General features: G+C 40.6%; 1 protein-coding gene across 8 annotated transcripts in view; it reads left to right on the top strand.

The window, feature by feature from the left end:
- Nucleotides 1-21,796, top strand: part of DNM3 (dynamin 3) — a 174,674-nt gene that overhangs the window by 45,344 nt on the left and 107,534 nt on the right. For all 8 annotated transcript variants that reach the window (XM_064720172.1, XM_064720173.1, XM_064720171.1 and 5 more), the window contains one exon: nucleotides 5,201-5,314. In XM_064720172.1, the coding sequence (XP_064576242.1) occupies nucleotides 5,201-5,314 (114 nt within the window). The remainder of the gene's footprint in view (nucleotides 1-5,200; nucleotides 5,315-21,796) is intronic.

Below are 21,796 nucleotides of genomic sequence, written 5' to 3'. Positions count from 1 at the left end.
ATTCAATGTTTTAAACTCCCCTTCGTGATAAAACTTAAGAGATGAAAGTGTCATTGCTCCATGAGCCCAATTGGTGTGTGTGAGAATGCAAGACACTGAAATTATAGAGGATTACATATCATTTATAGGAGATTCTGTCCTGTGGCAAAATCTGCTGCTGTGCTTGAAGTAACCCTGTAACTGGAGAAGGGGCTTGATGTGAACTGTGAGTTTCAAGGCACTGTCCATGTGATGTGGAGGTTTAGGTCTGAGGGGTTTGTTTGACCTTCTCTTGAGTGTTACACCAACAATCTGATTAATTTCCTGATTCATTTCTTCTGGACACAAGTAGCATTCAGACCCTATCAGCTGGCTTGAGCTATAGTCCTAATAAGTAACTTTCCTCCTTGTAACCCCCTTTTTTATAATTTTCTTTTAATCCTGCTTTGTAGCATACTTTGCTGTTTCTTTTCTTCAGATATACTTAAATCCTATTATCTTGCATGACCCAGGAAATAAATGCTTGTAGAATTTTTTTAATCAACCAGATGGAAATGGAGATTTGTGCCATGGTCAGTGAGGTGATTATGAAAAATCATGGCAAAGCTGTTCTGTTAAGAAATGTCAATATTTCTATGAAAGAGGTGATGCCCATGAGCTAACACATTCAAAAATATTTCAAAATTCAGCAGCATGAAACCTGCTGGTTTTGAGTTTTCACTTTATCAAGTCTAGAGGAGTATTGATGTTCTAAATGGCCTTTATTTATTTTTAGGTTAATATCCTTTCATGTTTGACTTACCTCAATCTTTGTTAAACAATATTTGGAAGTATATTTCAGTTTTTTACCCCTGAGAGCTTTGCTCCATTAAAGACTAAATTTTTCTTTAAAGCAGACATTTTTTTGGGACTTCAGCCTCTGTCACAAGTTTTAAGTTATGTAATTCATTGTGCAGTGATTTGTAGGGAAGCAATGTCACAAGATCTTGGTTGTGTTCAGTATCAGAGCAGATCTGATCAGTTTATGCTGGGCCATTTGGCAAATTGCATTGAAATACTGTAGTAGGTTTCCCCTCTAATATGTTCCAGCTTCTGTAGTGTGAGGATCTTCATGACTGAATCCAAAGAACCAACAGCTTCTAAGGATGCCTCCCTGAGTAGTTTTTGTGATTTTTATTCTCTCAATGTGCTTTCTGTTCAGTAGCACATGTTGTAATGGCAGTGGTTGGAAGATGGAGTGGTGCTGGGGGTTGTGTTCTCTGCTCAGAATTATTTCAGTGGAGTTACACAACACAACTTGAATGGTGTTACATTTGCAATTGCTGCTGCTTGTGTTCTTGTGGGAGTGTCCAGTCTCATGATTCTCACTCTTGTGTTTCTCTCTGCCCAGTTTCATGTATCTCACCTATCTTGAAGTCATCCCTCAAATACTTCTTTAGAGAATCAGAAAATGTCCCATTTCTTTCAATATATTTCTTTTACAAATGCCTTATTTGATTTAATGCAATTAAAGTCATGGAGCAACACATAAATTGTGCTTATTGTGTCAAATCCTGCTTTCCTGTTTATCCATGAAGTGGTGGAGGGTAAGAACAACAAATATGATTTGGGTTTTGTGCAGCTGAACTATGAGAGTGATTTCCTTCTGGCTTGTTCGTGTGCACTCAGGGGCTCTGAGTTTCATTTTTCAGTCACCCAGATTAGGTATCAGGATCCTGAAGGAAGGAACTGTGTCATCTCTTGTTCATCCTGTGCATGGAGTCCAGCTGCCTCTCAGAATATTGTCTGCAGTAGCTTCTGGCTGTGCCCATGTTTTTCACCTTCCTGAGGTTCATAACTTATGTCACTAACATCCGCTCTGCCCAGAGTGACATTTAGAAATAGGATAGGAAAGAGTGAAATGGATCTCTCTGATACAACCCAATGAGAAAAAGAACTATAATGAAACACAGTGCTTTCATTTTTCAAGCTGAAGTGCTATAAAAAATAGCTGACTCAACAGTTTAAAAAAACTCCAGAATAATAATTCTCCTTCAGAGTTTTTTGAACTTCAAAAGTGTCTTTGAAAATCTTACCATATTATTACCTGTGGAAGAACACTTCTAAAATGACTGTTTGTTTTTTTTGTTTGAGAATTTAGCCAGAGTCTAAGGTGTCATTCAGCTTCTCTGGAAAGTGAAACTATGTTCCTTAATCTCACTTTTTCTTGCATTACACCTTGATCCAACATCTCCTTTACGTCCAACACTGATGCTGAGTCTTCTGTAAGTGTAGCTTTTTGGAGTTAACAGAATGTGCCTGAGAAATGGGCAAATTCAATGAAAAGGACATGAGGCTTAGCACACTAAGCCCATCTTCTCCCTATTGGTGGCCACTGGAACAGCTTCCTAGTATTTTAAATTGCTGTGACCTGTTGTAGAGTCCAGGATATTTTAGAGAACACAAAACTCTGTTTCCCCAGAGAGGTATAGATAAACAGGTCTAGAAATTTCACATGAAAAGCACACACCCAAATATTGCTGTAGGTTTGTGTCCTGCTCTTCTGGAGGGTTGTGGGGGAATGACAGCTGGATCTAATCCTCAGCACACAGGATTTTGGAGGAAACTACTGGCAAATTCCTTCCTTTATGAACCAGTGACCAGAGATTGTCCTAGCAAGTCAGCTTGCTTCTGTCCACACCCCATGATGGTTGCACATTTGTGGGGAGAGGTGTTGGACTGGAGCATGACACAATTCCTACCTTAGAAGTATTGAAACCTTCAGTGCTTCTTAAGTGGTTTGTATAGTTTAGTATTTAAAATGTTGGCTTGGTCTGTTCTGAGACCTCTACCACAAATGCCTTCTTGTGGAATTGATAAAATGGGACTCTTATGAAGCTGTTACAGAGCCTGTGGTAATGGTGAGGGAGAGGATGGAATAAGCAGAGAGCTCCTCCCCTTCCCTTTGAAGTGCTCATCACCTGTAAGGTTCTTGAACCTGCTGCTTAGGTGTTCCTGCCTGGAACCACCTCCTTATCTTCACTGCAATCTGTGTTCAAATCTTTTACCTTCCCTGAGATATTTCTCCAAAACATTTTTCTCCAAACCAGGTGCTGGCCAGGCTGCCTGGGCTTCCTGTGTGTGGATATGAGCTTTGCATGGAGCAACATGGCATTTTCAATTGCAGACAATGTGGTTCAACAGCATCCTCTCTCCCAGCCTCTTTAGAGCATGGGAAGATGTGCTGTGAAGGATTTAGTCTGCTGCACAAATACAGCTCCCCTTGCTGCAGAACTCAGTTCGAGTGAATGCAGAACCTTCATTTTGTTGATTTTTCTCTAATATTTTTTCCTTATAGTTCAGTGCAGAAAGATAAAATAGAATTAATTGGGTTCCACAACTTGGCCTGTGGCAGCTGCCTGAAGGCCAGTACACGGGCTGTATATACATGTTACTTGTTTCCTGTTAAAAACTTACTTCAATAAACATCACAAATAAAATGAGGATTTGATGGGTAATCAAGTTATTATCAATGTTTCCCTTGCACTTAGGCAAGCATTCCATGTGTGTCTGCACTCACCGATGCCCCTCTCCACTTAAGTTCCTCCCTTAAAAACCACAAATATTAAAAGTCCTGACCCACTTTTGTAGAAACCTTTGTGGAACAGGTTATTCCATCTAATCTACTTGAGCCATACCCTTGAGTCTCTACAGGAATCATGTCCTGTTCTCTCATCCCTTACTGTGGCTTCAGAACCAAATCAACGCTCTCTTAAAGATTTTCTTACAGGCTAATAATTTACAACCTGTTTTTGGATCTTCAGGACTTTTCTTACACTGCTGGCGTGGTTGGTAGTAAATGGGAAAACACATTTATCTTCCTTGAAATGAAACTGATTCTCTTGGATTATGTGCATTTCCATACCATTTCCTGCTTTTCAGGTGCAACTTCTTTGGTTTAATTATCAAATAGAATGCAGTCCCTCACCCTGTGCAGAATCAAAGCTGTTTTTTTTTAGGAGCTTACATGAACATCCAGGTTAAATAGGAGTGAATTCTGGTTCTGAAACTTCTTTAGATGGGAAATAGATGGTGAGCCATGTTCTTCTTTGGTGAGTTGTTGGTATTGGAGTTACTGGTCTTGTGAAGCCCTGTGAGAGCAATGTTGGTCTCATAGAGTTCTTTAAATACAGGAGGAAACTCATGTTTGATCACACAAGTCAATGCCTGTGGAGATTGTTGAGAGGATTCTGAAGGGCTTCTCTGAGCACTTTTTTGTCTCAGTATTCCATTGGCACCTGAAGGGTGTTGCTGTGGAGAGAAAGAGAAGAGCTGAGGTTCCTTCACCTGTGATTAGGAGAGTTCTGTGGTCTTGTTCAGAGCATGATAGGAAGGAATGTTTGCTCTCTCATTTATATTGGAAAACAGTGGCTGTTCCAATAAAATTGAAAGTTTCCATCTCATCTGTAAATGAATTTTCATGGTTATTCTCTTCTGCTGGGGAGTTGTCTAATTTCTCTTTCTATGTGCATGCTGTAGCCTCCTGATGTTAGTATTTATATGTGTGTTCACATCTTTCATCTTTGGCTTGTATCTATGTTATAAAATTTTTCTTTACCTTTTTTACCCCCCAATTTTTGTTGTTGCTTAAGGTTTTTTCCCTTCTTTTCTTTTTCTCTTCTATCCTATGAGAAGAAAATGGCTCTCACATGCCTCTCCTTACAGCTTCCTGCTGTAATTTAACTTAACTTTAGAAGACCTCTCCCCTTTGTCACTCCATGCAACCACTTCTGAAAATCCTCAGTGTGTGTCAGAAGCCACTCACTTTACCAGAATTTAGGTGCTTTTCCTGGTATCCACCTTTAGGGATGACCTTAACAATTAGACCAGAACAGTGTAGTCAGAGATTAATTGTGTAGGCTTTCAGAAAATGTTCATGTACAGCAAATAAATATCTTCAGGCTTACCTGATCCTTATCACACTCACACTTGCTGAAGTACAACATTCTCATAGTCTGGCTTCTCTCTTTCTCCAGCCTTCAGACTGAAAATGTAATACTCACTTCATTACTATTGGGTTTTTTTTGGAATGCTGCAAAAACTCTTGACTTTCCCAGAGACTGAAAAAATGCACCTGTTTGTGTTTCATTTAGCAAATCTTGATTTAAAAGAATGAATGCAGCAGCAGAACTGTGTCAAGTGAGAAATGAACTAAACTTGTACCTGACTGCACCTTGCATAGGTCATCCGGAAAGGCTGGCTCACCATCAACAACATTGGCATCATGAAAGGAGGCTCCAAGGAGTACTGGTTTGTCCTGACTGCAGAGAGCTTGTCCTGGTATAAAGATGATGAGGTAAGGAATGAAGAACTTTTTTTCTATTGGGGAAAACCCCAGTATTAATACAGTATTCTGATATCAACTTGAAAAATTTAATCAGTTTGTGTAAACACGAATGGAGAGATTGTTTTAAGGTTTTAGCTGTGTTGTTTAAATTTCTGGTTTGATTCATAGAGAATGCTGACTGCCTAAGACTTCTGTTGAAATGCTGACAACAAACACAGGGTGTGGTGTGGAGTATTTTTGTTTGTTTTACTTTTTTCTTCCCTTCCTGTGATTTCCACACATTTTTTTAAAAAAGGAAAGAAAAAAATCTCAGGATGTTTTGAAATACTCTGCTTATTGTCCTATCCTTGCTTTGGTTACTCTTGAACATCTACTGCAAGTTGATCATAAATTGCCTGGGTAAATTTACTTCTGAAAGTAACTACAGCAATTGATTTAATGAAAACAGCTGTTCTCTGGTCTTGTGTTCTGAGAGGATGCAAAGCCCATCTGCAGAGTTCTCTAGCTGGTTGGTGTGGATTTTCAAATTTGACAAAAAATGCATGTTCTTGGGTGATCAGTAAATCTGAGGTGAGTGATATGGAAATGAAGAAAAGGACATCCTCATTGCTCACTTTGAATATATTGTCTGGCAGCTTGTCTGTTCTGTTTGATGACTTTTTCAACTGTGTGTGTAATGATACATTTTATCCAAGACTCCAGCAGTATTTTGAAGGTTAAAACAGGAATATGTGTGCCATCAGATTTATGGTAAAGCCTTTGTGAGTTTTTTAAGGCTTGTGTTAGTTTTTGTAGAAAAATGGGGCTACATTTTAAAAAACCTATTATTTCCTATTTGGGTTGTGCCCCAAAACAATTTGAAATGTTTTTAGTAAGAAATTAATGATTTTTAGGGTGAACCAGTTCAATGGATGGAAGAAGCACAGGTAAAGAGAAAGCCTTAAATGAGCTCCAAAGCATCACTTAGTATTTTCATCTTATGCTAAGTAAAAATCAAAACACTGGTTGATCCCAACAAAGCAGGTTGATGGGGACTGTGCACATTCATATTCTCTTTAAGCTGCCATGGTGTTTTACTGCAGTGAATTCTCTGGAAGCCCTGGGGAGAGGGCCTGCAGGGCATAAGGCAGAGTGCTGCAAATCCAGGATGTGGAACTCCTTCAGTAATGCTGCTGGGGGTGGGAACTGTGCTCAGAAATAAATTTTTCCCCCATTCTGTAGCCATTTCAGGATACACCTTAAGGCAGAGGAACAATTTAGGTTAATCTTGAGGATTTTGCCCCTTGCCCTTTTATTTAAGTTTTAAAAGGATTAAAATTTAGTGTAACAGGAAAACCCCAGTGCATGTCAGGCAGAGGGGAGGAGCCAAGGGACAGGTGTCAGGAGAGGAAATTTTACTCTCAGATTGCTGAAATAGAATTTGAAAAAAATGCAAAAGTGGCTTTATGATTTTGATAATTTGAAACTGTTGGTTTTTGTGATCTGCCTTGAAGTTACACGAACCAGCTTTCTTAGGTAAGATACAAACAAGTGTAACTAAAACAAGCAATGTGGCAAAATTAACACACTTGCTGTGTTTTGTCTCAGGCAGTTGGAGGTGCATCCAAGATGAGGTAGTTTTGGTGTTGTTTTTTTAAATCTGATTTTTGCTTAGTGGGAAATATAAAAACTCCTGAAAATCCCAACAGTACATCTTGTGCTGTGCAACTTTAAAAATAAATAGTTTTGACAATCTACTGGGGAGAGTCACCTGGGAAGCTCATGAAAGTACTCAGAAAGAAGTGGCCACTGTGTGATTATTTTAAGATAATGTCTCTTAATTGCCAAACAATTATGTTTTGAGAGTCATGAAAGTGTCAGTAGTTAATTCAGGCCATGGGAGATCACTTAGGGATTTCTTAGAGTGGTAAGAAAATAATTGCATGGCATAATAGCAGAGTACTATTCCATGCTCTGCTGGTGAAAGAAGTTGCTCCTTAAATACAGATTAGCTGTATAATTTCATTATTCTCTCTTGGAAAAGAGTTTATAAAGTTATGATTTTTTTGGGTTTGTTTGTTTGCTTGCTTGGTTTTGTTTTGGTTTTTTGGGGTTTTTTGTTGGTTTTTTTGTTGTACTGGACCTTCTCAGTAAGACTGAAAAATCAGCCAGGCTCCTCACCTGCTGGCTGCAGTGGCTGTGTGGGGGTGTTTCCCCCCAGTGAGATGTGGTGATGTGAGAAGTGATCCCTGGGTTTGTGTGTCTGCCTGTGCCCAGTGAGGTCATGGGGAGTTCAGAGCCCCCAGCCCTGCTCAGGCTGCCTTTCCCTGGTTCAGAGCCCCAGCCCTGCTCAGGCTGCCTTTCCCTGGTTCAGAGCCCCCAGTCCCTGTTCAGGCTGCCTTTCCCTGCTCAGGCTGCCTTTCCCTGGTTCAGGCTGCCTTTCCCTGGTTCAGAGCCCCAGTCCCTGTTCAGGCTGCCTTTCCCTGGTTCAGAGCCCCCAGTCCCTGGTTCAGGCTGCCTTTCCCTGGTTCAGGCTGCCTTTCCCTGGTTCAGGGCCCCAGTCCCTGCTCAGGCTGCCTTTCCCTGGTTCAGAGCCCCCAGTCCCTGCTCAGGCTGCCTTTCCCTGGTTCAGAGCCCCCAGTCCCTGCTCAGGCTGCCTTTCCCTGGTTCAGAGCCCCCAGTCCCTGCTCAGGCTGCCTTTCCCTGGTTCAGAGCCCCAGCCCTGCTCAGGCTGCCTTTCCCTGGTTCAGAGCCCCAGCCCCTGCTCAGGCTGCCTTTCCCTGGTTCAGAGCCCCAGCCCCTGCTCAGCTCCCTTTCCCTGGTTCAGAGCCCCCAGTCCCTGCTCAGGCTGCCTTTCCCTGGTTCAGAGCCCCCAGCCCTGCTCAGGCTCCCTTTCCCTGGTTCAGAGCCCCCAGTCCCTGCTCAGGCTGCCTTTCCCTGGTTCAGAGCCCCAGCCCCTGCTCAGGCTGCCTTTCCCTGGTTCAGGCTGCCTTTCCCTGCTTCAGGCTGCCTTTCCCTGGTTCAGAGCCCCCAGTCCCTGCTCAGGCTGCCTTTCCCTGGTTCAGAGCCCTCAGCCCTGCTCAGGCTCCCTTTCTCTGGTTCAGGCTGCCTTTCCCTGGTTCAGAGCCCCAGCCCTGCTCAGGCTGCCTTTCCCTGGTTCAGGCTGCCTTTCCCTGGTTCAGAGCCCCCAGCCCTGCTCAGGCTGCCTTTCCCTGGTTCAGAGCCCCAGCCCTGCTCAGGCTGCCTTTCCCTGGTTCAGAGCCCTCAGTCCCTGTTCAGGCTGCCTTTCCCTGGTTCAGAGCCCCCAGTCCCTGTTCAGGCTGCCTTTCCCTGGTTCAGGCTCCCTTTCCCTGGTTCAGAGCCCCAGCCCTGCTCAAGCTGCCTTTCCCTGGCCTGGAGCCTTTCCCTGGCAGCTGGGGAAGGTGCAGGATCAGCTGTCACCTGGCCTCCCTTGGCATGCTCAGGAGTTTGTGCCCTCTGTGCCTGTAGCCAGTGCTGCAGCAGCTGTGTACCAGAGAGCTCTGACAATGTGCTTTGCAAAGCTCCAGTGCCTGCTGGGGCCTCCAGGGCTGTGTACCCCCTCTAGTGTAAGCTGAGCCTGGTTTTTAGTCTGGAATTTGCTCTGAGAGCAAAATCACTAGTGGTGGCTCGCTAGTGCCGTTAGAAGGATGTAAATTCCTTTGTGAGGTGCAGCTTTATAAGTGATAAATCCACAGTACAGTGTATTTAGAAGCGAGTTGCTATGGCAAAATATTTCAGATTTTCCTGTATGCTATCAATATTAGAAAAGAAACTATTGGTTTCTTCATACAGTTTTGTTTGTCAAACATACACCAGGATTTTATTCCTGATGAGAGGGATTCTGTGCCTAAGAATGCAGTTTTAGACTTGCAGTTCTGGAAATGCCAGGTTGGCGTTTGAACAGTGTGCTTAGAGAAGTTACAGTATTGGTTCTGGGAGAACTGACATGGATTAGTTTCTGATCCTGCATGCATTTGCTTCTGTTTGTAACTTTGCTGTGTGAGCAGTACCCTGACTTTGTGCTTTTGTACTTAAAAACCAAGCAAGGAAAGTGCTGTGTATTGGCTTTGAGGCTGCTGTAAACAAGTGCAAGATCAGCACACTCTGTGACCTCACACATACAGATTTATTTCATAGAATATTCCATGAAGCATTATAAGGCATACCTACACAGACAAATTATTAAATCTGAGCATTTTAGCTTTCTGTTGTTGCTGTATTGTTAAGTAGAAGTCACTAAGGTTCATTTGAGAGTCTACCTGCAAATCTGAAGTTTGTGAATTAGCCACTTGTGCATTAGGATGAAATGGACTTTGGGAATGTGGAATGTCATTCTAGCTTGTGAATAAAAAACCTCATCACTGTAAAGATATGGATGCCATTTGTGAAGTGGTGTAACATTGTTACAGTGCACGGTCATAGAATGTGATTTTATTATTCTTTCTAAAGCATCCAGAGATTTCACTGGCATTATTGCTGTGCAAAGGATGCCAAACTGGACAGTAGAATTAGAATTCCTAAAAATGTGAAATTTACATTGATGGGGAAAAAAAATCTCCTGTAGTCTTATTTCCAAAGAAAATATTTCCATTCTGTTTCAATAGTAAATTATATTATTGTCAACATCCAGTGTTGGATGCAGTTTGTATTATAATTTCACAGTTTGTTCCCAATTGTAAAATGATGTGAGATTCGAGAGCGAATTTATAAAAACCAGGGAGGAGGTGAGAGAGTGGAGAGGGGAGAAGTTCCTCTAAGGTCTGACATTGTGTGTGTTTACAGAATGAGCTTGCCACACAACAAGCTGCTCTTGGCTTCTGTCAGGGAGTTTTATCCAGCAGGAATCGAGCGATGCCTGGGAAGCAAACGGGAGGACAGAACATCCGGAGGTGCCGCAGGGCCGCGGGTAAATCCAACTTACTGTTAGAGAGCTCCTGAACACAGCTAGGAAAAGAGTACTATAGGAAGCACAGTAAGAATTTCAGCAGTGGGTTTTATTGTACTTGACAGGCAGTGCTGCTGTGACTCTGGGCTTGGTGACTGAGCGGCCGTGTGAGGTCCAGAGGACTCCTGGCTGGAGCTGGTGCTGCAGACGCTCTGGGCTCTCAGAGCAGGCTCCCACTGGTGGCTGTCCCTCAGGCTGGGTTGTCATGCGACTGCCTGTCTGTGCCTGCTGTACAGGTGAGAGGATGTTCTGCACAGCAAGTGTAGACAGGCAGACACATGACAACTCCGTCCAGCCAGTCCCTTGGAGCCATCGCCGCTGCTGTGCAACGCTTTGTGCCAGTCCACTTTGGGGGGCGTTTGGTGGGGGGAACACACATAACAGAATTCAACTTTAAAACATTGGCAGCTGCAGAACAAGAAGAGAACTTGATTTTATTCAGAAAAGAAGCTTGGTACATGAGTTATCATTGTGCTGACACATATCAGGGATGTGATTTCAACAGACTGCTCACGCTGAACATTTGGAAAAGCAGAAAGAACCGAAGCCGTGGTTTATTTTATATGCGATTTGTGCAGGGTTTTGCCTGCACACTGTACTCACACATAGTAATTTAACCAGATGTTTTTACTCTTCATGGAAGCACAGAAATACTGAAGTTCAAGATAAAGGATGTGTTTATACAGTGCATATTTTCTAGGAGCAGATAAGTACAATAATCTGGGATGTTAAAAATAAAAATCCTTCTGTATAAATGGAGGCTGCAACTTGCACATTAACCCCATTGTAAGGAATGTGCTGGAAAGAAAACTGATTGCATTTTTTTACTAATATGTGATAGCTGTCCATGTATTATATTCCTTTTAGTATTTTGGTTTGCATGTTATCTAAATTTTGCTTTGTCTCAAAACCTGTACTTTCTGACAAAATAAATTAACCTCATAAAACTTCAGCAAGATTTTTTCAGTCAAATACAGACTATACTAGAGATCAAAAGCATGCAAATAGCATCATTTCACATCCCAAGATGTGCTGCTTTGCTGAATTTTCTCTATACCCTGTCCCTACACACAGTGACTGTAATCCAACTTTGCAGTGACATTTGCAACATTTCTGGCGTATTGTTTCAGAAGGTATAAAACCCACTGGAACCTTAAAGGGGGAAAAGAATAATTGTATTAATTTTCTCTACAGATTAAATGTTTCTGGTTTGTAATAGTGTTCTTGAATCTCTGTTGCTCGCTAGTGCCACCATAGGTAAGCAACAAAGCTGTGCTTTCAAACCCTTCTCAAACATACCCCATTCAGAATACAATTTTAAATCCAGCCTGAAAACTGATTATAAATTACCAGAGATTAAAGGTGGGGATAGTGCTGAGGTTTTATATTAAACTAATAATAAGTCAATATGTAATTATTCAGGTGTTCTGCCTCTAATAATTTTGCTGTAAAGCATAATACGCATTTCTGTTAATATACAAATTGACTATACAAGTTAAGTTTATCAATTATATGAATGAAATTTTCCTTGAACTTAACAAGGTGGAATAAGGTGTCTTAAATAAATGAATCAACCACAAAAATGGCTAACTAATTCAGAGATGAAAAATTAATTTCAATACATTAAATACTTTGTCTTTATAAAATGCTTACTTAAATTTTTATAGCTAAAAGTAAAATTGTAAGGGTATGCTTTAACTTGCCATTTCTCCCTACCTGCTTTACATTTTGAAGAAAAACAGAAGTGGAAAATTAGAAGTATTTTTAAAATAGATATAATACACTGATTGTTTCATAGATTTAATCAGATTTAACTACTGCATTTAGTTGCTAAAGAAGTGAAAAATCTTTCGTCTGGAAGAAAATTAGGTCTGACTTTCTGTTTTATGGATGCTTCTTGAAATAACAGAATTGTACAGTCAAAATTGTTGGCAACCTATAGTACAGAATATTGGAACAGCAGAAGTATGGATTTTCTAAAATAGGTTTTCAGTTAACAACTGTCTGGGAGGTTGTGCTGGGAGGAAAATCGTAAGTGGAAACTTTGTGCCGTCTTTCTAATAACTGTACTCAAGGAGAATTCATCAAAGAATCAGCAAAAAGCTTTACATCTCGACAGAGGCAAGTTTGTTTTCCCTTCAGTTAATTCACTGGGTGCTGCTAGACGTGACTAGATTAATATCTCCACTTGATTTTTAGTTAAAAACTGAAATTCCTTGAAATTGTAGTTAACTTGCTTAAAGGGCTTAACATTTTTGTGTGCTGTGTCTGGTTGACATACTAAGTCAGTAAAGGACTATTTTAGAATATTCATAATAAAAAAGAATATTTTAGAATATTCATAATGAATAAAAAAAATAATCTCATGATTGCCAATATTATATTTACAGAAACTTATGTTAAGGACCTGACTTTAAATATTGGCACCTTGGAAACTGAATTGAGAGATGAATTCCCTCCAGCAGTAATCAGGACTCTTTATTTAAGGGAAGGCTGTTATTTTTAGATACTGCTTTGCAATGCTCTGTAAAATGCAGTACAGAACTACAGTAGAATAATTCAGGAAAGTTTCATTCTTAACTCTGGCATTTCCTGTCTTTTTGTAGGTTTAAACCTGACCCTTAATAGTATTTCAATTAAGATCTTTTTCCCCCCTAAATAAAGTACAGTTCAGGAAACAAAGCCTTTTACAAGTAAAAGTAAAGTTATGCTCTTGATTAAAATGTCTTATTTTAAAAACTTTTTAAAAAAAAGTTTAGGGCTTTTCATTTTCCAATCTGCTTAACAGATTTTGATTGAAAGTTTATAATGAGCATTCTATGTAGAAGCTTGGAATTTTTATGCAGGTATTTTGCTATTTTGCTTATAATATTTTCCATCTAGAAATGATACTTGGGTGGTCTGGAGGCACAGTGATAGTACAGGAAGGGGGACAAGGAGCGTGGGGCGGGTGGCAGTGTCTTCATGCTCTGAAAATACAGATGCACTAAATAGCACTGGCAATGCTCATGCAGGAGGCAGCATGCAGCTTAATGACAAGGCAGAAAGATGGCAAATGACATGGGTTTTTTAAAAAGTAACTCGTTTTTTTCACATTTGGATGCTTATTTGATCTATATTTATTTCTGTAAAGTTAGCTGACTTTCCCCCACCCTTCTCTCTCTTTTCCTTTGATTTTTAACATAAAAGGAATAGTTAGAAAAGTCTGAAATATTTTCTTCCTCTTCCCTCTTTAATTTTTTTTTGAGTGCACTTAAATAAAGTACACTCCCTAAAGATGAAAAAAAGATCTATTGTATTGAAACACTCACCTATTTTAAATGTTCCTACTGGCTTCAATGTGCATTTTATGGTAATATGTATCAGTTCATACAACAGGCTTAAACATTGGTATTGTCCTGGCTTTAGAGAACTCTCACCATGATTAGTATGCATTGGGTCCTGCTAATTTCTTGTTTTATTCATTACAAAAAGTAATATTTGATGGTATTTTGGTTTTTTTTTTCCTTTTGAAATATTTATATGCAGCCTGTTTGTGTTAGTTGACATGCCTGTTTAAAGCATCTTGTTTTATAACTATTGAAATATCTTCTCTGTGACTATGATCAACTAGAAATTGTTTAAACTAAACCAGCAGTGTTTTAAGAACCACAGAATCATTTAATTCACTTTGAAAATGTTTTGATTACTGAGCTGAGGTCGATATACTTCCTTATTCATTGCTAACAATACAGCCTTTCTTTCCATATCTGCTGCTTTGCACTCTGCGTTTCCCCCCCGCCTCCTTTCCAAGCCCCATGCCAAGGGGGCCTCCTCGATCTCAGCCTTACAGTCTAAAAATGTAACTTTGAAGAGTCATGGGTGTATGGGAGGGGAATCACTTCCTAAACCCAGAAAGGTCATTTAAAATAAAGATTAATGCAAATAGTGGACTAGAGATAAGAGAAACACTCGTTCCATATGTTTCCATCGTCCTTGCTTATTTAGCAAAAGTTAACACAGGCTATCTGCAACGCTATTTTCATGGAGAGCCTATTATTCCCTGGATAACAGTATTTCCTTCCTTAATTTCTAGATCAGAATTTAAAAAAAAAAAGTAGCTTTGCAAGTAAGCATTAGAGAGAAAAAAAAATTTGCAAATGATCATATTCCCCTTGAAAGCAAAACTGAGCGAGTTTCTTAACAAGATTTGGAAACATTTTTCTACCGCTTAAGCAAAATCTAAGTCAGAAAAAGTTTTCCGGTTTGGTGATGCCTAAGACAGCAATCATATGTAAAGATTGAGAAATATTAATGCCAGCTTGACTCTAGTTCCATTCCTTTAATTTCTTCCTATTGCTTCAGATTTTCTCTTAATAACCACAACTATACGTGTGTTGTAACTCCACTTTAAAGCAGAATGAGAACAAAAATTCCCTCTACTCATACTATAATGGATTAAACCCCATTAAATTAATTCTAAAAATAATCTTCTGCAAAATAAATAGAAGAAAGGCTGAATAACTTACAACTGTATATATACATTTAAAAAAGAGGTTTTTGGTCAAAAGAAAAGTTTTGCTGGGAGGCAGAGGGAAATGACAGTGCTAGTCCTTCCTTTGTAAGCTTTAAGGCAGCCAGTCCAGGCACCATCACACCAACACTACATGACCAGTCCTCCCCAAAAGCTCCTCTATTGATTATCAAAGGAGCAATGGAAAAGGTCAGCATAATATACAGATTTTTTTAATAAAGAAATCATAGCACGAAGGCTGTCTAAAATACAGCACACCTTCTGCAAAATTGGCTGGTTGCAATGCTAATGACTGCATATTTATGCTAATTCTTTTTACAGTACAGCTATTCCAAGCCTTCCTGGCAATAATGAGCACCATATAGGTGGGATTTTTTTCCGGTTGCAGTAGTTTGTTACTACTGTTAACTTTAGGGGAGCTGACTCTGGAGTTCGGCTGGTATCAAATTGCAGCCCAGACTTTTTGTATTATTTTGTCCGTGGGGATTTCATTCAGCCTCAGGGTTTTTTTCCCCTACCAGGACAGCTGGAAATTCACCAAAGCAAACTTCTGCATTGGTTTACAAATTCCATTTTTATCAGTGGGATTCAGGACAAAGTAACTTATCATTTGGAATGGTAGAAGAATTATCAGCGATTCAAAGTGCACATGAGAGCGGCAACAGTCGATCGGTCCTGATCATTCCCATGCAATATCCAGCCAGGTATCGGGTTGGAAAGCTCTTTCTTCCCTTTTATTTATTGAGTGATTTATTTTCCATCACATCCTGAACTTTAAAAGGTAATTTTTCCTGACAATCAAAGATTTTATATTCTACAGGGCAGAAGTCTAGTATGGAGTAGTCAGTTTTTCTATGATTTCCCTCCCAGTTTTCATTAGCACATCTAGCATAAGTTACTTGCAAAGAAGTTTCAGCTGCATATAAAAAGCTAAGTACAGTTTTCCCAGAGGTGATATAATATATTTTACAATAATATAAAATATTATTCATGCATTCTTTTCTAATATTTTATTACTTTAAGCAAAAATAATTTTTAAAAAATTGATCTTCAGATCATAGATCACAGGAGCTATTCAGAATACATACTTCTAGCAAGCCTAAGAAAAAAAATTATATACTTCTTAAATATTTATACTGAAAGCTTCAAGTAAAAAAAAAATTAAATTTACCTTTTTAGTTTGTTGGGGAATAAAGCTTTATTTTAAATAAAAAAAAAAATTAGTAAAAAAGAAATGACCGACTTTAGCTTTACTGCTGTACACTTCTCTAGGCAGTGTACCTCTAGGCAATATACCTCTCTCATTCTTGCATGGCTTTTAGTGCACCATCAGCTCCATCTTTCTTGCAGTGATGACTGGAGGAAGGGGGGAGGGGAGTCACCTAGGTTCGCCAGGTCATAGGCCAGGTGTTCTTCCAAAGCAGGCCTTACCAGAATGTCTTCCCCGCTTTATTCTGCAGTCCTCCTTTTTCACAGTGTCCCTTAGCGTTTCTTATTCCCTAGTGTGCAAAACCTGTGAAGAAAAATACTGGATATGAGATCTGAAAGGAGCAATGAGTGTCTTCTCCTTGGCAAGAGCAACTTGCGTCCCCAATAGTCCACGCCGCCGCTTTGCCTTGCCCAGTCTAACCAATGTGCAGACTACTGTACAACAGCATTGTCCTGAACAGGTAGTCTGAACACTGGGGCGACGGAGCAGGATCTCCGGACGCGTCTATTTATTTATTTTAAATCCTCTTTTAGTCTCGGGGAAAAACTGCCTTCCTGCATCACGGGTTGTGCTCGGCTCTCGCTCACACTCTGCAGCACTCACTGAAACACACTGAAGTGCTGTGATTTCCAGTCTTGACGTGGCACATTTGCAGCAGACTGGGGATCTGGCAATGAATTTAGGACCAGGAAAAGGGGGAGGGCTGGGCCTGAGAGTCCATATATGGGATGATGTCACCCTGGGGAGGTTTGGGTATGCACTGTGCCGCTGGTGAGACCGCTAGAATTGCCTGCTCTCAGACATGGGTCTGTGTATAAAATGGTACCAGATGTTTTAGTGTAATGTTAAGCAGTCATTTCATCTTCAGGCCAGATTTTTTTCTTCAACTGGGCAGGAAGTGGGCCCCAGTATGGAAAAGCTGTAAAAAGTCAAGATGTACAGTTTCACTGCAGCCAACAGAGAGCGAGTTAATGTAGATGCAGAATTTGCTCTTTTGTGAAGGCTGAAAAACAGAATTTATAAAAAGGATTCTGCTCAGGAAGCTAGTGTAATAACCCCGTGCTTATTTTCTTTCTTTTTAATGACTCTAGTTGCGCTTTTCTATTTTGGCATTTCAGACCAAGAAAAGGGCAAATAGGTTCATTTTTTCTTGGAACTGTCAGCGGCATGCAGGCTGCCGAGACTTGAACAGTAATTAGAGTTACTTCCTGAAAGTGAAGCCCCCATGAAAAGTCTGGAGAAATGTTCTTTGTCATAGCCTCTACATGAGTAATTAGTTCCACATGTGGCCTTCCTATTTCCCTTCAGCTATTTTGGCTGGCTGGTTGAATACTTTGCTATAGCTCAAGACTTAAAGAAGCTTTAAAGTTTTCATTTCAAGCATCCACTGTGAAAATAGCTATTTCTGGTGTCATAATAAATTGCTTCTGGTAGATCAGTGCTATTAGGCCTGGCATTGTTTTTCACTGGTAACCCTGCTGGTCCCATTTTTCTTTTAATGGTGCTTGGTGGAATTATTCTGCTGAATTTCATCTTTGATGTTTACCAGATCTATTGAATTTTGCCAACTATGACTTTACCGTAGATTTTAAGATATTCTCCCCACGGGCAACCAGCCTTGTTCTCCGGTAAATTTTTTTTTCTTTGTTACTCATTCTGCTGAATCGAAGTGTTGTACTTAGATTGGTTTTGTTGTGTGGCTTTTTTTCTTTTTTTAATTTGCCTTAGCCCACGGTCTAACACAACAGCTGACAGAACAAGTTAACTCTTCTCAAGTCAAACCTGGAGGTGATTGTGTCTAAGTATGCACTGGATGCAGTGGTGCCTGCAGTTCTTTTTCTGCCTGGAATTCTGAGACAAATATCAGTGTCTTGAGAGGTAGATCTCCACCAGCTTCCTGGACAAGAATATGTGTAAATCTGAATGTGTTGTGTGAGCTCTGGTGTCCTAAATAACTTCTGCAGGATTTGGTTCTTCCTAGGTGCAGGCAGATTCTGAGAGCCGTAGCTCCTAGAGGTGTACACGGGGCAGGTTGCAGAGCTCTCACTTCAGGGAGAATGGAGGCAACAAATTTGGATACTGAGGAATTGGAGTCCAGTGAAAAGGAAAAGTGACCTTCAGGCTGCTTTGTGGTGATGGCAGGCCAAGCACTGAGTGGCTGTTTCAGAAGGTGCATCCTCCAGCTCTCCTGTTTGGGTCACAGGGGACTAACATGTGTCCAAGCAGTGCTGGGGTTTCTTGTTTAATTAGCAGAGGTAAAGGTTTGGAGAGGTTTAATGTGATGTGTGCTTTGCTTTCTTATAACTGGCAACAAGTGTGTCAGAGAGAGTGAGTTGGTGGGCAAGGGCTTTTGAAGATAAAACTGTAATAAGGGAGAAAGTAGAGCATGCCATGAGTAAACCAGGAGGGCTCCTTGTCTGTGCATCATTGCATGTGTAGGGCCTGGCTTTTTGATGGTATTCCCACTTGGCACTTACCTTGTGGAAGAAGAATACAAGAATACATTTTGGGAAGACTGAGGAGTGATTTTTGTGAGTGGGACCCTCAGTAGAGCAGTCAAATTTTCCCCTGTGAGGAACTGTCAGAGATTAATTACTGCATGTGTCACCAAGAGCAAGAAATTATGTTGTCAAGGAAAGACAAGCGTTCCAGGGGTTTTCTTTCCATCCCAGCAGAAAGGGACGTAGGTTGAATAACACAGAAGGCAAAACACTAATGAACCAAGCAGGTTTAGGGCTGAGGGAATTGAAGTTTGGAATCTTGCTGCCAAGTGCAGCAGCTTTAGTCTGTGAGTTTGTCCCGAGATGGTTAAATAGAACCAGAATAGCTGCCCACACTGCGGCCTGGAAATTTGTTCCCTCTAAGTTTTGTTTCCTGGCAGAAGGAAAGCTTGAGAGGAATGAAGGAGAACAGGGGATTTGGGTTGTTCTGGGAGCCCAGGAAGATGCTAAAGCCTTGTCAGGGAGAACCTCTAATACAATGCAAAGCCATTCAGACCTCTAATGCACTTTTTCCTTCCCTTCCTAAGGGCTGCTCAGCTGCTTACACGCATCTGTCTTAGGTGTTTGACCAAATCCCTCCTTTTCCACTTGATTTCTGTTTGGAAAGGAATAGGCCCAAAAAGCAATTGACATTTCCATTCCTTCTGATACCAAGTTGAGACTAGACTTGAAATATTTGAAATCTTTCACTGAATAGCTCCCCATCTCTACAGTGGGATTTGAACTGCTTCCAGTCAGCTTCTGAGGCTGTGCTGTGCTTTCAGCCATCAGGGCAGCAGCATGGCAGGCTCCACTCAGACAGTCAGTATCAATAATAAACTGTTCCCCATAGTTTATACTAAGTGCCTTCCAAAGGTAGTGATAAACTTTCATTTTTCACGAGTTTATCATCATGCTGATGTTCTACTGTGCCTATGAACTCAGCCCCATGATTAAATTATTTTCCACAAGCTGACAATATTATTTGATTTTTAACTTGGAGGAAACTAAGGATTTTGAGAAGTCTGATTTCTTCATTAATGCTAATTTGGAAGACCACTATGAAAAAGAAAATAACTGTATTTCTGCTGGATTGTTTTCTTCTCCTGGCAGACAGCAATGTAGTGCCAGGCCATTCTTCACACTGAATGGGATGGACATCTTAGAAATGCTCATGAAGTGTGTGGGTAGCACAGGAGCTGTGTGCTCCTTGTTTGTAAAACATCCCAGACTCCATTTCATGGTGAAGTGGCTGAACTGCCATTAGTGTGCGTTTTTTGCATTAAAAAGTTACTGTAGAAAGTGTCTGGAGAATTGTAAATTTTGTATCTCTGCTTTGTAAAAGCACTAGATATGATCCAGGGAACTCCAGAAGAGTAAGTGGGTGTCTGCAGCTGATAAATGAGTTGAAATAATAGCAGGCAATTGTACATAGATATTTTGGAAATTCTCAAAGAGAAAGTTGTCTGCCATGATTTGCTGTAGCTTTTTTTGCACATACAGCAGCAAAGGTTAACCCTTTTTGGTGTTCAATAAGCTAAGTAATGATTTAAAAGAATTAAAAATAGGTAGGCAACAGCATGAGCAGGCTGTCATTGCCATCAGAGCACAAAACCCCTGCAAAATTACCTCCAGGGTCTGTTTTGGAGCTGAGTGAACAAAGTGAGTAGAGAATTAAATGCCAGTGGGAGTGAACAAATGCAACCAGTCCCAGTTGTGTTCACTTTTATGCAGAGTGCTTGGGGTATGGATAAAAGAAGGAAGATGGGATTAAAGCAGGGGCAGAAGAGGTGAGGGTGGAGGAAGCAGCAGCACACGAGGCAAGAGTATCTGATTTTTGTTTCTGTGGAGGTTGTGACCCTTCTGCTAATGAATATCACTTATGATTGGGCAAGGCCTAATGCAGTCCTGCAATCCTGTTGCTCTTGGTCTTCCACTATAATCAGACTAATTTTTTAAATTTTAAATTTACAAAAAAGAAAATTTGTCCCTAAGCAATATTGTTCCTTCTGGCCAATGCATGTAGGCATGATTGGTGCTTTTAAGTAGCTGTGCCCATTGTTATGAGAACATGCTATTGAAGTGTGGTGCTCATTTTCAGCTTGTCCCATCATCCTCATGTGTTGTTTTTAGCATTATTCGTGATGTCTGGAAAGATTGTGAGGCTGGCAGGAGTTTAACAGTGCTAACTGAAGCCCCCTTTGGTTGGGACTCCTCTGTGAAGGTTATAGGACTGCCCAGAGCCACATCTATGTGCTGCACAGTTTTCCAGGCAGTCTGGTCTCAGTATTGCAGTCAGTGATTTGATCTTTCATAAATTAGTTTAGTACAGCTCTGGACAATGTTCCAGCCTAATGCCCCTCTGTTGTGTAGTTGCTGTAACACATAATGGACTGGTGAAAACCACAGTCTCCAAACACTCTATTCCCTGTTCCCAGTCCTTTTTCCTTGCTCTGTCCCTCATCACTTGTCCCCCTGTCCTCTCCCTTCTCACCAGACATGGAGTTTGGATGCTTTAGGATATTTACTCTTTCACCTTTTCTCTGCTCAGTTCCATGTTTCTGCTCTATGTGATTTGTCTCAAACTTTGCTCAGGTTTATGGGAGAGGCACAAATGGGGAGAAGGCAGAGCTGGAAGGGCTCAGTCCAGCTGTTTTGGATATCTGAGATGAAATTCATAACAACCACGTGCAGGAGCCTGTGTTTGCTTTACCTTTGGTGTGCAGGGGACAATTCAGCACCTCTGAGGTGGACACAGATGGAGAGCCACTGCTGATTTCTGTCCTCCCAACTGCAGGTTCAATATCAATGCCACTTCTTTTTGCCTTTTCAGCAGCCTGGTTATGTTCACCCTGGTTGTAATATGTGCATCACCTTCTAGTCTGTATTGTTCAATATTTTTTCTGCCTTTCTAGCCAGTGGTCAAAGTTTATCAATGAATAACCTGAAACACTGGAAAAGAACCTGTGTAGTACAGAGCAGGTATTTTCATGTACAGCTGACTTTGTGCTCACTGTGCATTTTTCACCTTAAATTGTGGGTATGCACTCATACTCATATCTAATATAATATACATAAAAATACATTATTATATATGTTTTAATATCTAAACTGATATTTGGATAGTAAATTGATTTGGGGGAGCCATGTGTGCTCAGCACAGTGGTAACAAGTGATTATAATGACTGGCAATGTTTAGATTCCATATAGGTTATTTCATTCCTGCTGAAAAAAAAAAAGAATCTGCCTTGTTGAATTGTTGTGGCCTTAATGGGAGGTATCCTCTCTGCTTGTCATGGTTTTCTTCAGGAAAAGGACAGGATATGGAATAGCTTTGACATTT

The sequence above is a fragment of the Zonotrichia leucophrys genome, chromosome 8 (assembly GCF_028769735.1).
Source record: "Zonotrichia leucophrys gambelii isolate GWCS_2022_RI chromosome 8, RI_Zleu_2.0, whole genome shotgun sequence".
NCBI classification, from domain to species: domain Eukaryota; kingdom Metazoa; phylum Chordata; class Aves; order Passeriformes; family Passerellidae; genus Zonotrichia; species Zonotrichia leucophrys.
This window is presented reverse-complemented; position numbering and strand designations above follow the sequence as displayed.